Genomic DNA, 18945 nt, shown 5'->3' with positions numbered 1-18945 from the left:
ACCCTTGCTGTCAGTGCAACAGACTGCTCTTGAATTCAGAGAGAATTATAGATGATAACATATCAGACTTATTAATATCACAGCATTATCTTTACATTCAGACTTGAACCCCTCACACTAATTTACTGAAATGATCAGAGCATCTCCAACATTAGAAACAAACACAGATTCAGTCTAAAGACACTGTGAGGAATGCTGGGTAATGATCTCATTAATATATACTTCAGTATAAATGTACAGGAGGTCAGTGTTATGCTGGTAGTGTAGTCAGTACAGTAAAGTAATACTGAATCTCTCTTCCATTTTTCTGTCTCATATTAACAGTCCCCAGTGTCTCAGCAGCTTCATTGAACTCTACAAGGCCTTGAGTGTAACTGGTGTATTATTCGCAGTCCAGTAGCACCCACTCCTCCCTCATAAAAGAACCATTTTGTTCTCCATAGAGTGGATCCCCTGTATATACGTGTGTCCAAATTTAAAGCAGACTTACTACAGAATCTGTCATGATCCAGACCACTAGGTTTCAGTATAACTTCTGTATCATGGCATAATGCGGAATCATTAATGAAGATTACAGTAAACAGCAGGAAACAAAGACACAGGCCGTGGGCTGTTGTTAATACTATGTACTAGCTGTTAAACACTAGGGGGCGATCATCCTTCACACACACAATATACACCACTGGAGCCCTCTCACGAGTCACTAGATAAACAAATACCAGCTTCCTCCCACTGGACCTCTGTGTATTTAAGAGATCAGACTCTCTCTGTTAAAGTGTGGAGAACAGAGAAGATCCCACAGCTCCAGCTTCAACCCACACTTCAACACCAACCATGTTCTCTACATCTCTACTGCTCCTGCTGGCAGCTGCTTCCTGTCAGTTCCTCAGTAAACAACACTCAACACTATTGAGCTTATGTTCATGTCCAAGATGATGAATCTAATCACTTTGTATTTCTGATCCACAGGTGTCCACTGTGTAGAACTGACCCAGCCTGCTTCTGTGGTGGTCCGTCCAGACCAGGCTCTGACCATTAACTGCAAGGTCTCATATTCAGTTACTAGCTATCACACAGGTTGGATCTGACAGCCTTCGGGAAAAGCTCTGGAGTGGATCGGATAGATCAGTAACAGTGGGGGAACAGTTTACAATAATAAACTGAAAAACAAGTTCACTATCTCTAGAGACACTGGGACAAACACAATAACATTACGAGGACAGAGTCTGGACACTGGAGACACAGCTGTGTATTACTGCGTGAGGGAGTCACAGTGACACACACTAATGAACACGGTGTACAAAAACCCACAGCAGAGTGTCTAAACAGTTCATACATTGCTTCATATTGTTTGTTTTCTTTATTCATTTATTAATTAGTAAACGTGAAGAGCCCATAGCCAATAACACTGTTGAGGGTCAAGAAACCTTAGTATGTTTTATTTTGTAAATAATATATAGCAGAACACTCTCAGAAACAAATGCCAATTGTGCTCATTAGGTGGCAGACTGGGGTTTCATATCTGACCCAGACAACCATACTGCACTACACCAACTGAAGTCCTTGGACAAGTTTCCTAACTCCACATTCAATATTTCCTGTAATATGATGATAACAGGAGGTCAATCTGGGTAGGAGTATTTTCCAATGCTGTAAATGTAAGTGTAGGTATCTCTCATGACTGGGGTGTTCAGGACCATTGATTAGGAAATGTAATTATATCTCAGTTCCATTGCTGTTGCATTTATTTATTTATTTTTTATTTTTTTACAAGGTGAAGTATATTTTATTGTCCATATATGCATATGCTACTAAGTGTGTGTCACTTATGAAGGGAATTGTCCATATATGCGAGGGTTTATGAATGTTGGAAACTCCATACTGTCCTAAGGTAAAGGACTCACAGGAAGCCCCTCTCTCGTTCTCTCTCAGACATAAGCATGAGAACATGTAAACAAAGACCATGTGTTTCAACATATTTGGAAGGGAAAAATAACCATATACAAACGAAACAGAAAGGAGCTGAAGGGGAGAGACAAATGAAATTGACCTGATTCTCTCCCAGCTCCTATGGCTGGTAAGATGCTGTCCTTTTGTGAAATAAAAATTTATTTAAACATCTAGAAGGTGTCTGGCAGGGAATCTTCTTCATCATCCACACCACACCACCCCAGAAGAAATACACAACAAAAGTATTCAATGTATGTGCATGCTTTGAGTCCAGCTCCTTTTATTCTATTTATTTCATTGTGTCCAAATGCACTGTTGAATATTTATTTTCATACATTTACTGACTGAGTTACAGACACCTACAATTGTAGTCAGTGATTTAGTATCACAAATGCTGAGAATACATTCCATTCACATCCTACTGAGCTTGTCCCTCAGTCACAACAGGGGCCTGTAATATCTCACAAAGCTCTGAGAATGTTGAAATGAAATATCCAGTAGGGGGCGCCCTTCACTGATAAAAGTCCACAGTTCTCTTAATGCGACTGCAGCTGTTTTTCATAACACTGACTCGTCATGCAAATGTTATCACATCTCTTCTGCATAAACAGAGTAAACTGAGCAGATCTCCAGGTTTCTGCTGACTTTGACCAGCTCTGTGTCCATCAACATAATGATCATCACCTACTTTCTGCTGCTGCTCGCTGCAGGACGTGAGTCAGATGTTTCTCTCTCTGTGAAGATCCATATGAATGCATTTGAACAATGAAATAAAAATGTAATCTGCTGCTCCTCTGTGCCTCTGTTTAGGTGTCCACTCTCAGGTCGTCCTCACACAGTCTGAACAGTCAGTAACAGTGTCTCCAGGTGGATCCCACAAACTGACCTGTGCCTGCAGTGGGTTCAGTGTGGGCAGCACTAATATGTACTGGATCCGTCAGGCTCCTGGGAAAGGACTGGAGTGGATCATTTACTATTATTCTGACTCTTATAAAAGCTCAGCCCAGTCAGTTCATGGCAGGTTTACTGCGTCCAAGGACAGCTCCAATTTCTACCTGCACATGACTCAACTGAAGGCTGAAGACACTGCAGTGTATTACTGCGCTAGAGATGCACAGTGGTGGAACTCATACAGACAGCTGTACACAAACCCTGCAAGTGAAGAACAAAGCAGATGTGGTCAGAAATAAAAGTCTAAATAAACTGTTAACATCAATATTGCCTCTATTAAATATGCAATCAGTCATTTTCCCAACAAAGTATAGCATGTAATAGTTATGAAATATATTATAAAAAAAAAAAAGAATTCAGATCAGATGAAGTATGAAATAAATTTGCTGTCCCTGAATGAGCCAGTTTATTCTCCATAGAGTTGGTCCCCAGTATATAGGAGTGTCCAGATTTAAAGCAGACTTACTACAGAGTCTATCATGCATCCAGGCCACTAGATGTCAGTATGAGCTCTGTTTCATAACACAGTGCGGAATCATTGGAGAATATTACAGTAAACAGCAGTGAACAGGCATGGGTTGTGGTTGTTGTTTCCAAAGCTGCTGTTGTTTCTAATATGTACCAGCGGTTAAACACTAGGGAGCGATCTTCCTTCACTCACACAATATACACCACTGGAGTCCTCTCACGGATAACTAGATAAACAAATACCAGCTTCCTCCCACTGGACCTCTGTGTATTTAGGAGATCAGACTCTCTCTATTAAAGTGTGGAGGACAGAGAAGATCCCACAGCTCCAGCTTCAACCTACACTTCAACACCAACCATGTTCTCTACATCTTTACTGCTTCTGCTGGCAGCTGCTTCCTGTCAGTTCCTCAGTAAACAACACTCAACACTATTGAGATTATGTTCATGTCCAAGATGAATATAATCAGTTTGTATTTCTGTGTATTTCTGATCCACAGGTGTCCACTGTGTAGAACTGACCCAGCCTGCTTCTGTGGTGGTCCGTCCAGACCAGGCTCTGACCGTTGACTGCAAGGTCTCGTATTCAGTCATTAGCTATGCTACATTTTGGATCCGACAGCCTTCAGGAAAAACTCTGGAATGGATTGGATATATCAGCAGTGGTGGGGGCACAGCTTACAGTGATAAACTAAAAACCAAGTTCACTATCTCTAGAGACACTGGGACAAACACAATAACATTACGAGGACAGAGTCTGGACACTGGGGACACAGCTGTGTATTACTGCGCGAGGGACTCACTGTGACACAAATTAATGAACACGGTGTACAAAAACCCATAGCCAAGTCTCTAGAGTCAGATTCCTCACTGTATTTAAATTTTTCATGTCACCCAGATCTTAAAGAACGTGGGTTGTGGTCAAAGTGCTCCTAAAACAACAGACATATCAGATATATTTCTGATTACTGGATCTTTACAATATTTTCTTTTGGAGAATTCTGAAAAAATGCTGAGATTACTTTCAGTCCAATCATTTCATTAGGGGGGAATATAAAGAGTAATTAAATCTTGTTCCTAATAACATTATTTAATAACATATAGAAGAGTTATTAAAATGACAGTTACACTTTCCATTTTCTCAGTCAGTTTCTTTAATTTAGGGAAAAGAGTATTATTTCTTCCAAAATATTCCATATTAATTATCAACTCTTTATTTATAGAGTTGATATATATATTGCTCTAAGACTGCAAGGGAAGCTCAGCTTCCCCTAAAATGTAAAAACATAAGTGATCAAATATATACTGTTGTGTGTACATGTCATTGAATAAATATGCACTACAACGCACTCAACTTTTGTTCAGAATCAGCTTCTTATCACGGGTAAAGACCCAGCTTTCCTCTCAATCATTCGCACAGTTTCACAGTGATTTAAACAGTGCGGACGCTGAGCATCCACAGAGTTCAATAGCAAAGCATCGAAGTGCAGCGAAACGAGACGAATCATTGGATAAATGCTGGCCTTTGTCCCACCCATCTGACTCTCAGCATCTCTGGGGGTCTATGGGGTAGTGAGCTGGCCTCGGCTGGCGCGGACGCTCAGCTTCTGCATGATGATTGGATGATCTGTCTGAGGCTGAATCCCTTTTTGATTGACAACGAAATGAGCGAATCAGTGATCCTTTGGTGTAAAGATCCGTGGGAGCACAGGCGGACACACTTCGCATGGGCTAGCTCTACTGGCCATTGAGAGGATACTAGTCAAGTGCCTGGTAAAGACGCCTTGTTGGTACGACAGGGTCAAAGATAATTTTCTAAAAAGGAACGGAGGGTAGAATTTACAAATAAATAAACCGACAAATTTTATGATGTAGGCCGAAATTAAGCTTCCCCTCCTGGAAAGACCAGCATCCGCCACTGAGATATATATATATATATATATATATATATATATATATATATATATATATATATATATATATATATATACACACACAAACCGTATTCCAAAAAAGTTGGGACACTAAACACATTTTGAATAAAAACTGAAAGCAATGATGTGGAGGTGCCAACATCTAATATTTTATTCAGAATAGAGCACAAATCACAGATCAAAAGTTTAAACTGAGAGAATGTATCATTTTAAGGGAAAAACATGTTGTTCCAAAATTTCATGGCATCAACAAATCCCCAAAAAGTTGGGACAAGGCCATTTTTTACCACTGTGGGGCATCCCCCCTTCTTCTTACAACACTCAACAGACGTCTGGGGACAGAGGAGACCAGTTTCTCAAGTTTAGAAATAGGAATGCTCTCCCATTAATGTCTAATACAGACCTCTAAATGTTCAATCGTCTTGGGCCTTCTTTGTCGCACCTTCCTCTTTATGATGCGCCAAATGTTCTCTACAGGTGAAAGATCTGGACTGCAGGCTGCCATTTCAGTACCCGGATCCTTCTCCTACGTAGCCATGATATGGTGATTGCTGCAGAATGTGGTCTGGCATTATCTTGTTGAAAAATGCAGGGTCTTCCCTGAAAGAGATGACGTCTAGATGGGAGCATATGTTGTTCTAGAACCTGAACATAGTTCTCTGCATTAATGGTGCCTTTCCAGACATGCAAGCTGCCCATGCCACACGCACTCATGCAACCCCATACCATCAGTGATGCAGGCTTCTGAACGGAGTGTTGATAACAACTTGGGTTATTCTTGTCCTCTCTGGTCCGGATGACATGGCGTCCCAGTGTTCCATAAAGAACTTCAAATCGTGACTCATCTGACCACAGAACAGTCTTCCATTTTGCCACACTCCATTTTAAAAGATCCCTGGGCCAGTGCTAACGTCTGAGCTTGTGGAGCTTGCTTAGAAATGGCTTCCTCTTTGCACTGTAGAGTTTCAGCTGGCGACGGCGGATGGCACGGTGGATTGAGTTCACTGACAATGCTTTCTGGAAGTATTCCTGAGCCCATTATGTTATTTCCTTGACAGTGGCATTCCTGTTTGAGGTGCAGTGACGTTTAAGGGCCCTGAGATCACAAGCATCCAGTAGAGTTTTACGGCCTTGACCATTACGCACAGCAATTGTTCCAGATTCTCTGAATCTTTTGATGATGTTATGCACGGTTGATGATGATAACATAAAAGTCTTTGCTATTTTATGCTGGGTAACACCATTCTGGTATCGCTGCACTATCTTTCTGTGCAACAATGGTGGAATTGGTGTTCCTCTTACCATCTTGGCTTCAGAGAGACACTGACACTCAGAGAAGCTCTTTTTATACCCAATCATGTTGTCAATTGACCTAATTAGTGTTAATTGGTCTTCCAGCTGTTCGTTATATGCTCAATTTCCTTTTTCCAGCCACTTATTGCTACTTGTCCCAAATTTTTGGGATTTGTTGACACTGTGAAATTTTGAATCAACACATTTTTCCTTTAAAATGTTACATTTACTCAGATTATACTTTTTATCTGTCATCTATGTTCTATTACGAATAAAATATTGACATTTGCCATCTCCACATCATTGCATTCAATTTTTATTCACAATTTGTTTAGTGTCCCAACTTTTTTGGAATCTGGTTTGTATATATATATTTGGCAAGCCAAACAGGAAATATTTAATGAACATATATATAGAATGAACGCTGATATATATCTGCACTGGAGACTGAAACAGCATCTTCAACACAGCATCATGTTCTTCACATTTCTGCTGATGCTGACCACAGCAGTGACCTGTGAGTGTACAGAGGTGTACTGTTTGCCACAGCCTTAAAGCAAGAACCAGCAGGTACATTTGGTTGGCACTAATTACCCTTTGGTATTCTGGGACATTGAGTCTCCCAGAGTATCAGTGCCTCCCTTCCTTCGTCCCCTGCTGGCAGCTGGTGGCACAAGCTACAGCGTAGGGTACATAACGAAAGGAAACATTGTTTCTCCAGGATCTAGGTGCGACACAATTAAAAATGATGGTTCTTCAAGGGTTCTTTAATAATGAATATGGTTCCATATAGAACCCTGAACACGTTAAGAATCTTTTGCAGGAGAGAGATTGTCTCACAGCAGAGAGACATGTGCATATCACCCCTGACTCTCCTCATAAGAACAGTGTTAAATAAGGACATTTTAAATAAGCTCCAGCCCAGAGTGGACAGCTCTGTGACGTATGGCTTCCACGGTGCATAGTATAGATTTAACTTCCATTTGAACACACAGCAATAAATAATAACTGACAGTGTATTAATGTTAATGCAGTGGTGGGTGAGGGTTGGATTGTTACACAAACATATTTATACTGATCCCCTGCATGTTTCAACACCAAGTGTAAAGCCTTCACAGAGAGGTAGAAAATAATTCTACAACAGGAAAACACTTACTTTAAGCTTCTGTCTGAGAGTGAGGAGAAAATCAAGCTTCACTCTCACTTCAGTATCAAACAAATCCACAGCTGTGTCTGTTCAAACTTCAGCCGTGAGAAGACAGTTAAACACTAGGGGTCTGAAAGGATGTGGAGCTACCAGGAATCTCTGAGAAAAGGAAATGGACACATGTCTAAATTAAACAAAGTACCTGCTGATGTCCAAGAAATGAATGAACCAGTTTATACTCCATAGAGTGGGTCCCTCACATGGGGGTGGGCATGTTTATATTAAGTGTAGTGCAGAGTCTGATATATTCAGGCCACTGTGTGTTAGTTTAATGCCTGTGTCAAACGGTGAAGGAGAATCACTGGAGGAAATAGCTGCTCCTTTAAAGAATGGGGTCAGAGCAGTGGTAGAGGATGTGGAGAAGTGGGCGGGGCTATTTGGAGGGAGAGTTCAGAGTGAGAGACCTATGCAAAGTCAGAGTCCTTTACAGACTTTTTATTCCCAGTCTCCACTCAGTCTTTATGCTGGATCAACAGCACTCAGTGACCTGGAGAATGGATGTGAAGACTTTCTGGAGCTTTCTGTTCATGTCCCTCGCTACAAGTAAGATCCTGCTGCTTCTCTACTGGATCTTATTGTTGTCAGCTCCAAGAACAGGTCATTTAAGGTGGACAGAACAACCAGTCAATACAAGGACATTGTGTATCATTTGTATCGACACGTCATGAAGTTTTGGTGCGGTCTAAACAACAACTGACATGTTCTAGTTCTGTAAAGTAACTGGACGGTGAGAAACACAGGGACGTTCTGTTGCTTTATTAATTGATGTGTTGTTTCTTTTAGAGTGTTGGGGTCAAACGCTGATCCAGTCTGAAGCAGCGGTCATTTCTCCTGGAGGGTCTCATAAACTGACCTGTACAGCATCTGGACTAGACTTTGATGGTCGCTGGATGGGCTGGATTAGACAGGCTCCTGGAAAAGGCTTAGAATGGGTCGCAGCTATTAACAGTGACAGCAGTAGCAAGTACTACTCTCAATCTGTCCAAGGAAGATTCACCATCTCCAGAGACAACAGTAAAGACCAGCTGTATCTGGAGATGACGAGTGTGAAGAACACTGACACGGCGGTGTATTACTGTGCTCGAGACCCACACTGACACAAGAGCTTACAGCGCTGTACAAGAACCCCTGCAGTGTGGAGGATGAAGGAGATGTAGTTCCATTTATTTCTGTGTCTCTAATTAATAACAATGTCATTTCAATGTTTAACTAAAACTAACTGTATATTGCTGATATATTGTTCATTTTACAATACATACACTTAATCAGTTACAGCAGAACAAGCTACAACAGAGTCTATTAAAGAGTCTTAGATGTTGCTTCAGCATTTCTGAACTTTTTCTCAGATCTGAAGTGAGACTAGAGCTGGATTTTCTCCTCTTTCTCAGAGTGTAAACCCTTAAGTGTTGTTTATCTGTTGGGGACAGTTTTTGGTGAGACACCTGATCTTGTTCAGTTGTTATGAGCCCCATTTTCTCTCTCCGTCTTGAACACTGCACTTTTTACTGGACATTAAGTAAGTAACAGGTGAGCGGTGGTGTTTTCTCAGTGCTGTAGAGGTGCAGTGTGTAATTTTGAATCTTGTTATATATTTGTTTGTGTGGTTTGTGTAAATGAATCTTATCATTTTTCATGCACTTCTATGAGCCACTGAACTTGATGATACTGGGAAGAGCTTTGTGTTTACAAACATTTCTCACCCTCCATTTTACCTCTCCCTGGTGAAATAACACACAGAGTTTCAGGCAGAAGTGAAGTGCTCAGTATCAGCCTCTAGGGGGCAGCTGTGCTTTACTGTAAAAGTTCACATTTAAAACCATACAGTTCAGATTGTCCTTAAACTCTACCTCTGGAGATGGAGGATGTGTCTATGGAGGAATAACTGTTTTAATAGAGGCACAAAAACAGTATAAACCACAAAAACAAATTATGGGATGGTGGAAGTTGTCCAGATGTGGTGTGGTCTAACGTCCACATTGTGTAACAAACATTTACCAACGTGTACCAATTACTCAGCTTCAGCTTTTTGTGCCATGAAAGTGTGAACTGAACACACTATTACTGAAAATACCCGTCTGATATAAGGTTAGTTTTAGCTTTGTTAAATCCACCCAGAACATCTGGAACATCACTCTTTAAAACCAGCTTTAGTTCTAGTCTTTCAGCTTTTTTACTTCACATCACCACTGTCTGAGCAAAACCTTCTATCTCCATTACTGCTGTTATTAATTGTATGATGAAATTTGTAAACACCAGCTTCCCTTGACATTATGTGAGTGTCACAGTGACCAGGTCAATAGGTTTGTTCTAAAAGTGCTTGGAATGACACATTTCTCCATTGACTCACATTGAAAGTTGATCATGTTTTTCTCCTGAAAAGTAGCCATTTTGGAGAGAGGAGGTTGTCGTCTCACAGCAGCGATATGCAAATCACCCCTGACTCTCCCCATAAGAGCAGTGTGTCTCTCTGCAGCAGTGTCCATCCTCTAAACACAGCACAAACATGTTGTGTTCAGTTTCTCTGCTGCTGCTGACCACTGCCTCAAGTGAGTCTTTCAGCTCAAGCCCCACTTCACTTCGTCTGATTCACTGCTTCAAACGTACTCAGATCTTTCTTCTTCTGCTCTTTCCACAGGTGTGTTCTGTGCTACTGAGATGATCCAGCCGGACTCAGTGGTCATCAGACCAGCAGAGACTCTGACCATCAACTGTAAAATTACTGGAGCTTCTATCTCTGACAGCAGTCATCTTGGAACAGCTTGGATCCGACATCCTGCAGGAAAAGCTTTAGAATGGATCAACCACATTAATTATGCCTCCAGCATATTTGCTAAAGATTCACTGAAAAACAAGTTCACCGTCTCTCGAGACACGTCCAGCAACACAGTAACTCTCCAAGGACAGAATCTGGAGCCTGGAGACACAGCTGTGTATTACTGCGCATGAGACCCACACTGATACACAAAGACCACAGTGCTGTACAAAGACTGTTGATTCATTTTCAGTTATTCAGTGTGTACACCTCAGCGTAGTGTTTTGTTAAAATAATGAGATGTGTACCTGAAGAAGACATAATTAATTAAGCAGCATATATTTTCCCCAAATTTGAATATCTTCTTTCAATATCACTAGTAATATCATGCTGGTTGAGTGAAGGACACATGGGGGATGGACGCCTACGCAGAATTGGACATTTAATATCAAAGACACACACAAACACTGGAACACATCACACTAACAAACAACAATGAACGACAAATTCTAAGAATACAAAGGGAGTTTAAACCGCCCCCAAACCCCTGACAAATAACTTCCCTAAGTTACCCAAAGAAATTCATTCACACTTACATCACACACCCTGACTTTTGAACTTCATGCTGGTAATAATTTGGATAGATACCAAAGGTGTCTGGTATGTCCATAAACACTCTGAAAGGTTGATTACTCAGACCCCAGTACAGGTTCCACCACTAGTCCATTTCAGATGCCAAGAGACGTGGAGAGTTCTGTGGCTTCCACCATGCACTGTACCATATTAACGCATATTTGAACATGCAGCAATAAACAGTTATTACTCACAATAGATTATCGAAGTGTTCCTGAGAACATTCTGGAATTTTAATGCAGTGTTTTCTGAGAGATGGAAGGCCACAGAAACGTAATGATATTTTTCTGAGCTTTTCACAAACAGATGTTTCCATTATGAGATCACATCTGGTCCCATGAAACCATGCCCAATGTCCAATATGTCTGTCAGAACTGTAAAGCATCATTTCAGAGCTCAGGTATGATGTATAATGTGATGTAAATTACAGGTGTGATGTATTATATTTGTAAAGGAAGCTAGCAGTGATAAATACAGTGCTGTGAAACTCTGCTCACCCCTGGTCCAAATTTTCAGAAAATCCACAAAACAATTCTTTGGTATGAGCTTTTACATATGTTTGCCTGTGAAGGAGGGGCTTATTGAAAGTGTTCTTGAATACAAATACATCCACTGCACCCCAGGGTCAGAGGGAAGTGGTGATCTAATCCTGTGGTCATCAGTTTGTATGAAATCATGAGCGACCTCAAAGGCATTATTCTCATCTCGGCATGTTTCATAGGTGAGGAGAATGAGCACTGATTGAACATGAGTCTGGATTTTCTGATCTGTGAATTATTAATACGTCTTATTCCTGCAGGTGTGAGTGGTCAGACACTGACCGAGTCTGAGCCGGTGGTCATAAGTCCTGGAGGGTCTCACACACTGACCTGTACTGGTTCTGGATTCACATTCAGTGACTATTGGTAAGCTGGATCAGACAGGATCCTGGGAAAGCACAGGATTGCACACATTTATGACAGCAGTAACATTTACTTTTCCTCAGCACTGAAAGGACAATTCAGCATCTCCAGAGACAACAGCAAAAGTCAAATCTACCTTCATTTAAACAGTCTGAGGAGTGAGGACACTGCTGTTTATTACTGTGCTCGATAGCCACAGTGGCACTGGTCCTTATTGTGCTGAACAAAAACTCCCCAGCTGTGTTTATTATCGATCTACAGCTCTGTGCCACTGTCTGAGAGCGCACTGCCTTCCTTTAACAGACAACATGACCATTCAGTACAGAGTTATTCCACACTCAAGAACACACCACTCTCCTCACAGTGGGTGACTTGAGGATTCAACCCATTTAGGAACACTACTTTTAAACATCCGGATTGTTCACTGATTCGTTCTCACTCATAGTCCTTACATTATTCAAAAGATATGTTTTTCAGCATCTTACAATGTTCCTTTTCTCAGCTGCCTTTGCAGAGACGTTTCTGGGAACGAGGATTGTAGTAAACCTCAGATACACTGATACAGGAAAGTACTCCGACCCCTTTAAATTTTTCACTTTTTGTTTCATTGCAGACATTTGCTAAAATCAAAAAAGTTAATTTTATTTCTCATTAATGTACACTCACCACCCCATCTTGACAGAAATAAACAAAAATGTAGAAAATTTTACAAATTTATTAAAAAAGAAAAACTGAAATTTCACATGATCATAAGTATTCAGACCCTTTTCCAGCCAAACTGAGCAATTGTGGGAGAAGAGCCTTGGTGAGAGAGGTAAAGAAGAACCCAAAGATCATTGTGGCTGAGCTCCAGAGATGCAGTAGGGAGATGGGAGAAAGTTCCACGAAGTCAACTATCACTGCATCTCTCCATCAGTTGAGGCTTTATGACAGAATGGCCCGACGGGAGCCCCAGTGCAAGACATATGAAAGCCTGCATAGAGTTAGCCAAAAAACACAAGAAGGACTCCCAGACTATGAGAACTAAGATTCTCTGGTCTGATGAGATGAAGACTGAACTTTTTGGTGTTAATTCTACGCAGTATGTGTGGAGAAAAGCAGGCACTACTCATCAGCGCCCAAAACAATCCCAACAGTGAAGCATGGTGGTGGCAGCATCATGCTATAGGGATGTTTTTCAGCTGCAGGGACAGGACGACTGGTTGCAATTGAAGGAACAATGAAGGAACAAGGACAGAGATATCCTGGACGAAAACCTCTTCCAGAGTGCTCTGGACCTCAGACTCTGTTCACCTTCCAACAAGACAATGACCCTAAGCACACAGCTAAAATAACAAAGGAGTGGCTTCGGAACAACTCTGTGACCGTTCTTGACTGGCCCAGCCAGAACCTAAACCCAACTGAGCATCTCTGGAGAGACCTGAAAATGGCTGTCCACCAACGTTCACCATCCAACCTGACGGTACTGAAGAGGATCTGCAAGGAAGAATGGCAGAGGATCCCCAAATCCAGGTGTGAAAAACTTGTTGCATCATTCCCAAGAAGACTCATGGCTGTACTAGCTCAAAAGGGTGTTTCTACTCAATACTGAGCAAAGGGTCTGAATACTTATGATCATGTGAAATTTCTGGGTTTTTTTTATAAATTTGTAAAAATATATATTTTTTTTTCTGTCAAGATTGGGTGGTGAGTGTACATTTAATGAGAAATAGAACTTTTTTGATTTTAGCAAATGGCTGCAATGAAACAGAGTGAAATTTAAAGGGGTCTGAGGGCTTTCCGTACCTGCTGTTAAACACTAGGTGGCGATCTTAATTCACTCACACAATATACACCACTGGAGACCTCTCATGGATCACTAGATAAACACTAGAAGGCTGCTGCTTCCTGTCAGTTCCTCAGTAAAAAACACTCAACATAATTGAGATTATGTTCATGTCCAAGATCCATCCATCCATCCATCCATTATCTGTAACCGCTTATCCAATTTTAGGGTCGCGGGGGGTCCAGAGCCTACCTGGAATCATTGGGCGCAAGGCGGGAATACACCCTGGAGGGGACGCCAGTCCTTCACAGGGCAACACAGACACACACACATTCACTCACACCTACGGACACTTTTGAGTCGCCAATCCACCTGCAACGTGTGTTTTTGGACTGTGGGAGGAAACCGGAGCACCCGGAGGAAACCCACGCTGACACGGGGAGAACACACCAACTCCTCACAGACAGTCAACCGGAGCAAGAATCGAACCCACAACCTCCAGGTCCCTGGAGCTGTGTGACTGCGACACTAACTGCTGCTCCACCGTGCCGCCCTTAATGGTGATTATCACTTATAATAATAATTATTGTTACTGAATTAAATGACAAAAATATTAATAATTTATTAAAGACTGAAATACTGTCAACGCTAGGGAATGAGTTCTCAGGATTTTCAGACTCTTAAGGAACAAACTCCACACACTGTATTATTTCAAATAATGGAAACACTTTATTAAATACAATCTGGATCATGATACAACAACTACTTATTTGTCCATCGTTGCCTTGTTTGATGTAAAAAAAATTAAGTTTGATGGAATTTGAAGGAAAGTGTAGGAAGTGTATTCATAATTGTTTTTAATTACATTGTTTTCAGTAATGCTTATATACATTTTCATTTAAGCTTCTATTAGTTCAAATGATCAGTTCACATTTTTCATTTAGTCATTTTATAAATAAGTGGAAAATCATGTGATGAAGTAACGTTATAGAAGACGTACGTACTCTAATGAACACATGGGAAGTGGTGATGAAATCATGAGGCAGTTAATAGCACAGGACAGCACTCTTCTGGATGTTTTAATTATGTAATTACAATGTAACTATTGATGAACTTACAAGACCCATGTATTTTATGTGTGTAGTGAGGTACACTGTTTTATTTGCCATTTAATAACGTATGTTGCCCCTAAATCGCTTATAATAGTTAAAGTAAACAGTACAAATGCAAAGAAAAATAAATGTAAAACTACCCAAAGGCTGTAATGTATTTGCTGCATTTTATTTTTCACTATATAGGCATAAATTCAATTTGTAATTCAATTAATTTACCAGTGATCGAAATATTTATTTTATTTTTAAAAATAAAATTTGTTTGAACAGTATAAAAACAAGAAAGCATTAAATTGTCTACAAAAGTAGAAAGTAAAATAACGTGCAGGGAATGTAAAGATACAAGAAAGGCTTGTGTGAAGCATGTTCCCTCTGAGAAATAAAAATGAACCTGTTGATTCATAAAGAAGGGGCTTGGTCAGTGATGATCATCTGTTTTGTGCACATTACCAACAACAGGTGGCACTAAAGACCAGCAAATGATCCAAAGCAGTACCACCAGATCATAACAGTAAACTGAGGACTCACCACAACAAAGAAATGAACTCGCAGCCCAGTTCAATTTAGATTTTACTGAATGCTTTGATAAACAGAACTTTTTCAGCATTTGCTATAGCTTTCACTCTCCACCCCTCCACTTCATCATATATTACAATTAAAGAAATATACATCAAAAAATCACTTCCATACATACATACATGCACACTTAGGGACTGCTCCATGTGTTGTCACTTATATCAGCTGAAAACCAACAGAGTGGAGACTCCTAACATGTTCTGTTTTAAACTACTGGCCCCTATTCCATGTTTTATACTTTGCCTCTCACAGTTTACTACAGATAAACAAATACCAGCTTCCTCCCACTACACCTCTTTGTATTTAAGCAGCTGTGGAAGATCCCACAGCTCCAGCTTCAACCGACACTTCAACACCAACCATGTTCTCTACATCTCTACTGCTCAAGTTCACTATGTCTGCAGAACCAGGGACAAACACGTTAACATTACGAGGACAGAGTCTGGACACTGGGGACACAGCTGTGTATTACTGTGCGAGGGAGTCACAGTGACACAAACTAACACACACACAGTGTACAAAAACTCTCACAGTGCAGTACTACTTCATATTGTGTCATTAATATTTTGGTAATTACATATTTATGACACATAAAATGAGGATAATTATAATTACATGTTCTTACTGAACTAATATTAATGGTAGAATGTGTGTCATCCACTTAGTTGCTCTACAGTTATACTTCTGTAACTGTGAATAAATATGGCTCATGAGTTTAAAAGTAAAGAGTAAAAATGGAAAGTAAAAAGTAATAATTAAATCATCCTAAAGCCTGTGGTGTGTGGTGTTACATTATAATATACACACTGTCTATTAAACAGTTATTATTTCAGTGATCTTTTATAGCAATTGTGATATTTTTATCAGCTACACTCCCAGATTTTTGACAAAGCCGGATCTATAAAGAGCTTCAATTAATTTGAATACAGCATTTTCATACAGCTACACAGTATTGTATCTAGTAATATTTAAGGCCTCAAAGGGGCACTCTTTCTTTATTTTTCACAGTCTTTCACCACAAGAACTTAAAAAAATGGGTATTTATTCAAAACTGATGAAGCCCACTTAATAATCTTCCCCTGATATTATTAAGAACTGCATATAATTGAATTAATATTATGTACATTATGATAATGTGAGGTGCTAATGAATGCTAATGATGTGAGGTTTAGTCACAATGTAGCTCTGTGGCTGAATGAAAGTGGAAACACTGTGATGCAAATCAAACACACTATAAAACTTAAGCCAGACTTAAACTGATCAGTGAGTGGTTCGTCTCAGTTCAGCTTACACACCAACCATGTTCTCAGCAGCTGCTAATCTTCTGCTGCTGCTAACAGCTGTATCCTGTAAGTATCTGCAACATAGTGGCTGTACATTTATGATATTGGGATCATTTTCTAGTTCTAATCCACTACTGAATAACTTATTGACTGGTGTCCACAGGTGTGGAGTGTATTGAGCTGGATCAGCCGGCTGCTGTGGCAGTTAAACCTGGGGAATCCTTCTCCATCGCCTGTAAGATCACTGGATACTCAGCTGTAGGTGGAGGCTACACCAACTGGATTCGACACTCAGCAGGAAAAGCTCCAGAATGGATCGGATGGTTCTATACCTCCAGTGCAAAAGGGACCATTGACTCTTTAAAGACCAAGATCAGTTTCAGTGGAGACTCCTCCAGCAATGCAGTGGTGTTACAGGGCAGTAACTTCCAGCCTGAGGACACAGCTGTGTATTACTGTGCTCAAAATCCACACACTGCTATAAACAGCCCAGAGACCTGTACAATAACCCCCTTCACTCAAGAAACGTTAGATATCTCAGAAGATCAGTGTCTGACACCAAGCAATAACTCCTCTAGGATTAGAAGAGGATTTGACACATATTACAGCACATGGTCTGACCACCCTTTGTCTGTTTCATCTTCAGTTAAAATGGTGATTAAACACAATTCTTAAAGTATTAGGAACAGAAACAGAAAGTCACACACAATAACGGATCGTCCAGTGTTTCTCTTCATTATGGTCTCCATTATTTTCAGAATACATCAGGTTTTTAAATAATTCTAATAAGATGTTTTCCTCCAGTCCCAGTTCAGTCCCAGAAATCGCTGACTTTTTCCATTTTCCACACTCCAAAGTAAATCCTACATATAATCAGTGATGACAATTGTAATATTGTACTTGCTTAGGAATGTCAGATAATTGAAAGTCCTGATGTGGGATCCATTTAAAGGAGTAGTCATCTTTCTCTAATCACTCTTTTTCACGTCATGTAACATCCCATTGTTCTGACACCTAGTGCCCTGGATTTGTCAGAGATTCTGAACCAAATTAAATTTAAACATGGCTGCTCTTATGTGGAGGACCCACTCTATGTAACATAAAGTGATTTTTACAAGAATGACAAGGCAATTAGATTTTGCCCAGAAAAATTTGACAATAATACTAATAATATAATAATCACATTCATAATATAACGTGTTGTATTTTAGTAATAAAAATGTCATATACTCTCCGACTCCTGAGGAGCATATAGTGTATGTATATGTATTTTATGTCTGTAGTGAGGTACACTATTTTATTTGCCATTTAATAACGTATGTTGCAGCTAAATTGCTAACAATAGTGAAACTAAACAGTACAAATGCAAAGTAAAAGTAAATGTAAAACTTCCCAAAGCCTGTAATGTATTTGCTGCATTTTATTTTACAATATAGAAGTAAAAATTGAATTTGTAGTCTGATTCAATGACGAGAGGTTGCAAATATATATTTTATTTAAAAACAATTATTTATTTGAACAGTATAAAATGGAGAAAGAATTAAACATTATACAAAAGTAGAAAGCAAAATAACATGCAGGAAATGTGAAGATACAAGATAATTTTGTGTGAAACACTTTTCCTCTGAAAAAAAAATATATATATATATTATAATATATATATACAAACTCACTCACTGCCACTTACACACGTACATACTTATGCACATTTAAGAACTGCTCCATATATTGACACTTATCAGGGGAAAACAAACAGAGTGGAGACTACTAACGTGTTCTAAACTACTGCCCCCTACTCCATGACTTAACGATTTTTGCCTCTTACAGATCACTGCAGATAAGCAAATACCAGTTTCCTCCCACTACACCTCTCTCTATTAAAGTGTGGAGAACAGAGAAGATCCCACAGCTCCAGCTTTAACCCACACTTCAACACCAACCATGTTCTCTACATCTCTACTGCTCCTGCTGGCAGCTGCTTCCTGTCAGTTCCTCAGTAAACAACACTCAACACTATTGAGATTATGTTCATGTCCAAGATGATGAATCTAATCACTTTGTATTTCTGATCCACAGGTGTCCACTGTGAAGAACTGACCCAGCCTGCTTCCATGGTGGT

The 18945-nt window shown here is 40.0% G+C and overlaps 2 gene segments (V, D, J or C); both read left to right on the top strand.

Annotated features, from left to right (window-relative positions):
- The first annotated feature begins 8297 nt into the window (after positions 1–8297).
- Positions 8298–8900, top strand: LOC136664439 (immunoglobulin heavy variable 3-7-like). The segment is given in 2 exon segments: positions 8298–8346; positions 8587–8900. Coding segments are annotated over 2 exon segments (363 nt in total).
- Positions 8901–10306: 1406 nt separating this feature from the next.
- On the top strand, positions 10307–10749 carry LOC136664438 (immunoglobulin heavy variable 2-26-like). The segment is given in 2 exon segments: positions 10307–10349; positions 10439–10749. Coding segments are annotated over 2 exon segments (354 nt in total).
- The last annotated feature ends 8196 nt before the right edge of the window (positions 10750–18945 follow it).

This window comes from Hoplias malabaricus, chromosome 13 (genome assembly GCF_029633855.1).
Source record: "Hoplias malabaricus isolate fHopMal1 chromosome 13, fHopMal1.hap1, whole genome shotgun sequence".
In the NCBI taxonomy this organism is placed as follows: Eukaryota; Metazoa; Chordata; class Actinopteri; order Characiformes; family Erythrinidae; genus Hoplias; species Hoplias malabaricus.
This window is presented reverse-complemented; position numbering and strand designations above follow the sequence as displayed.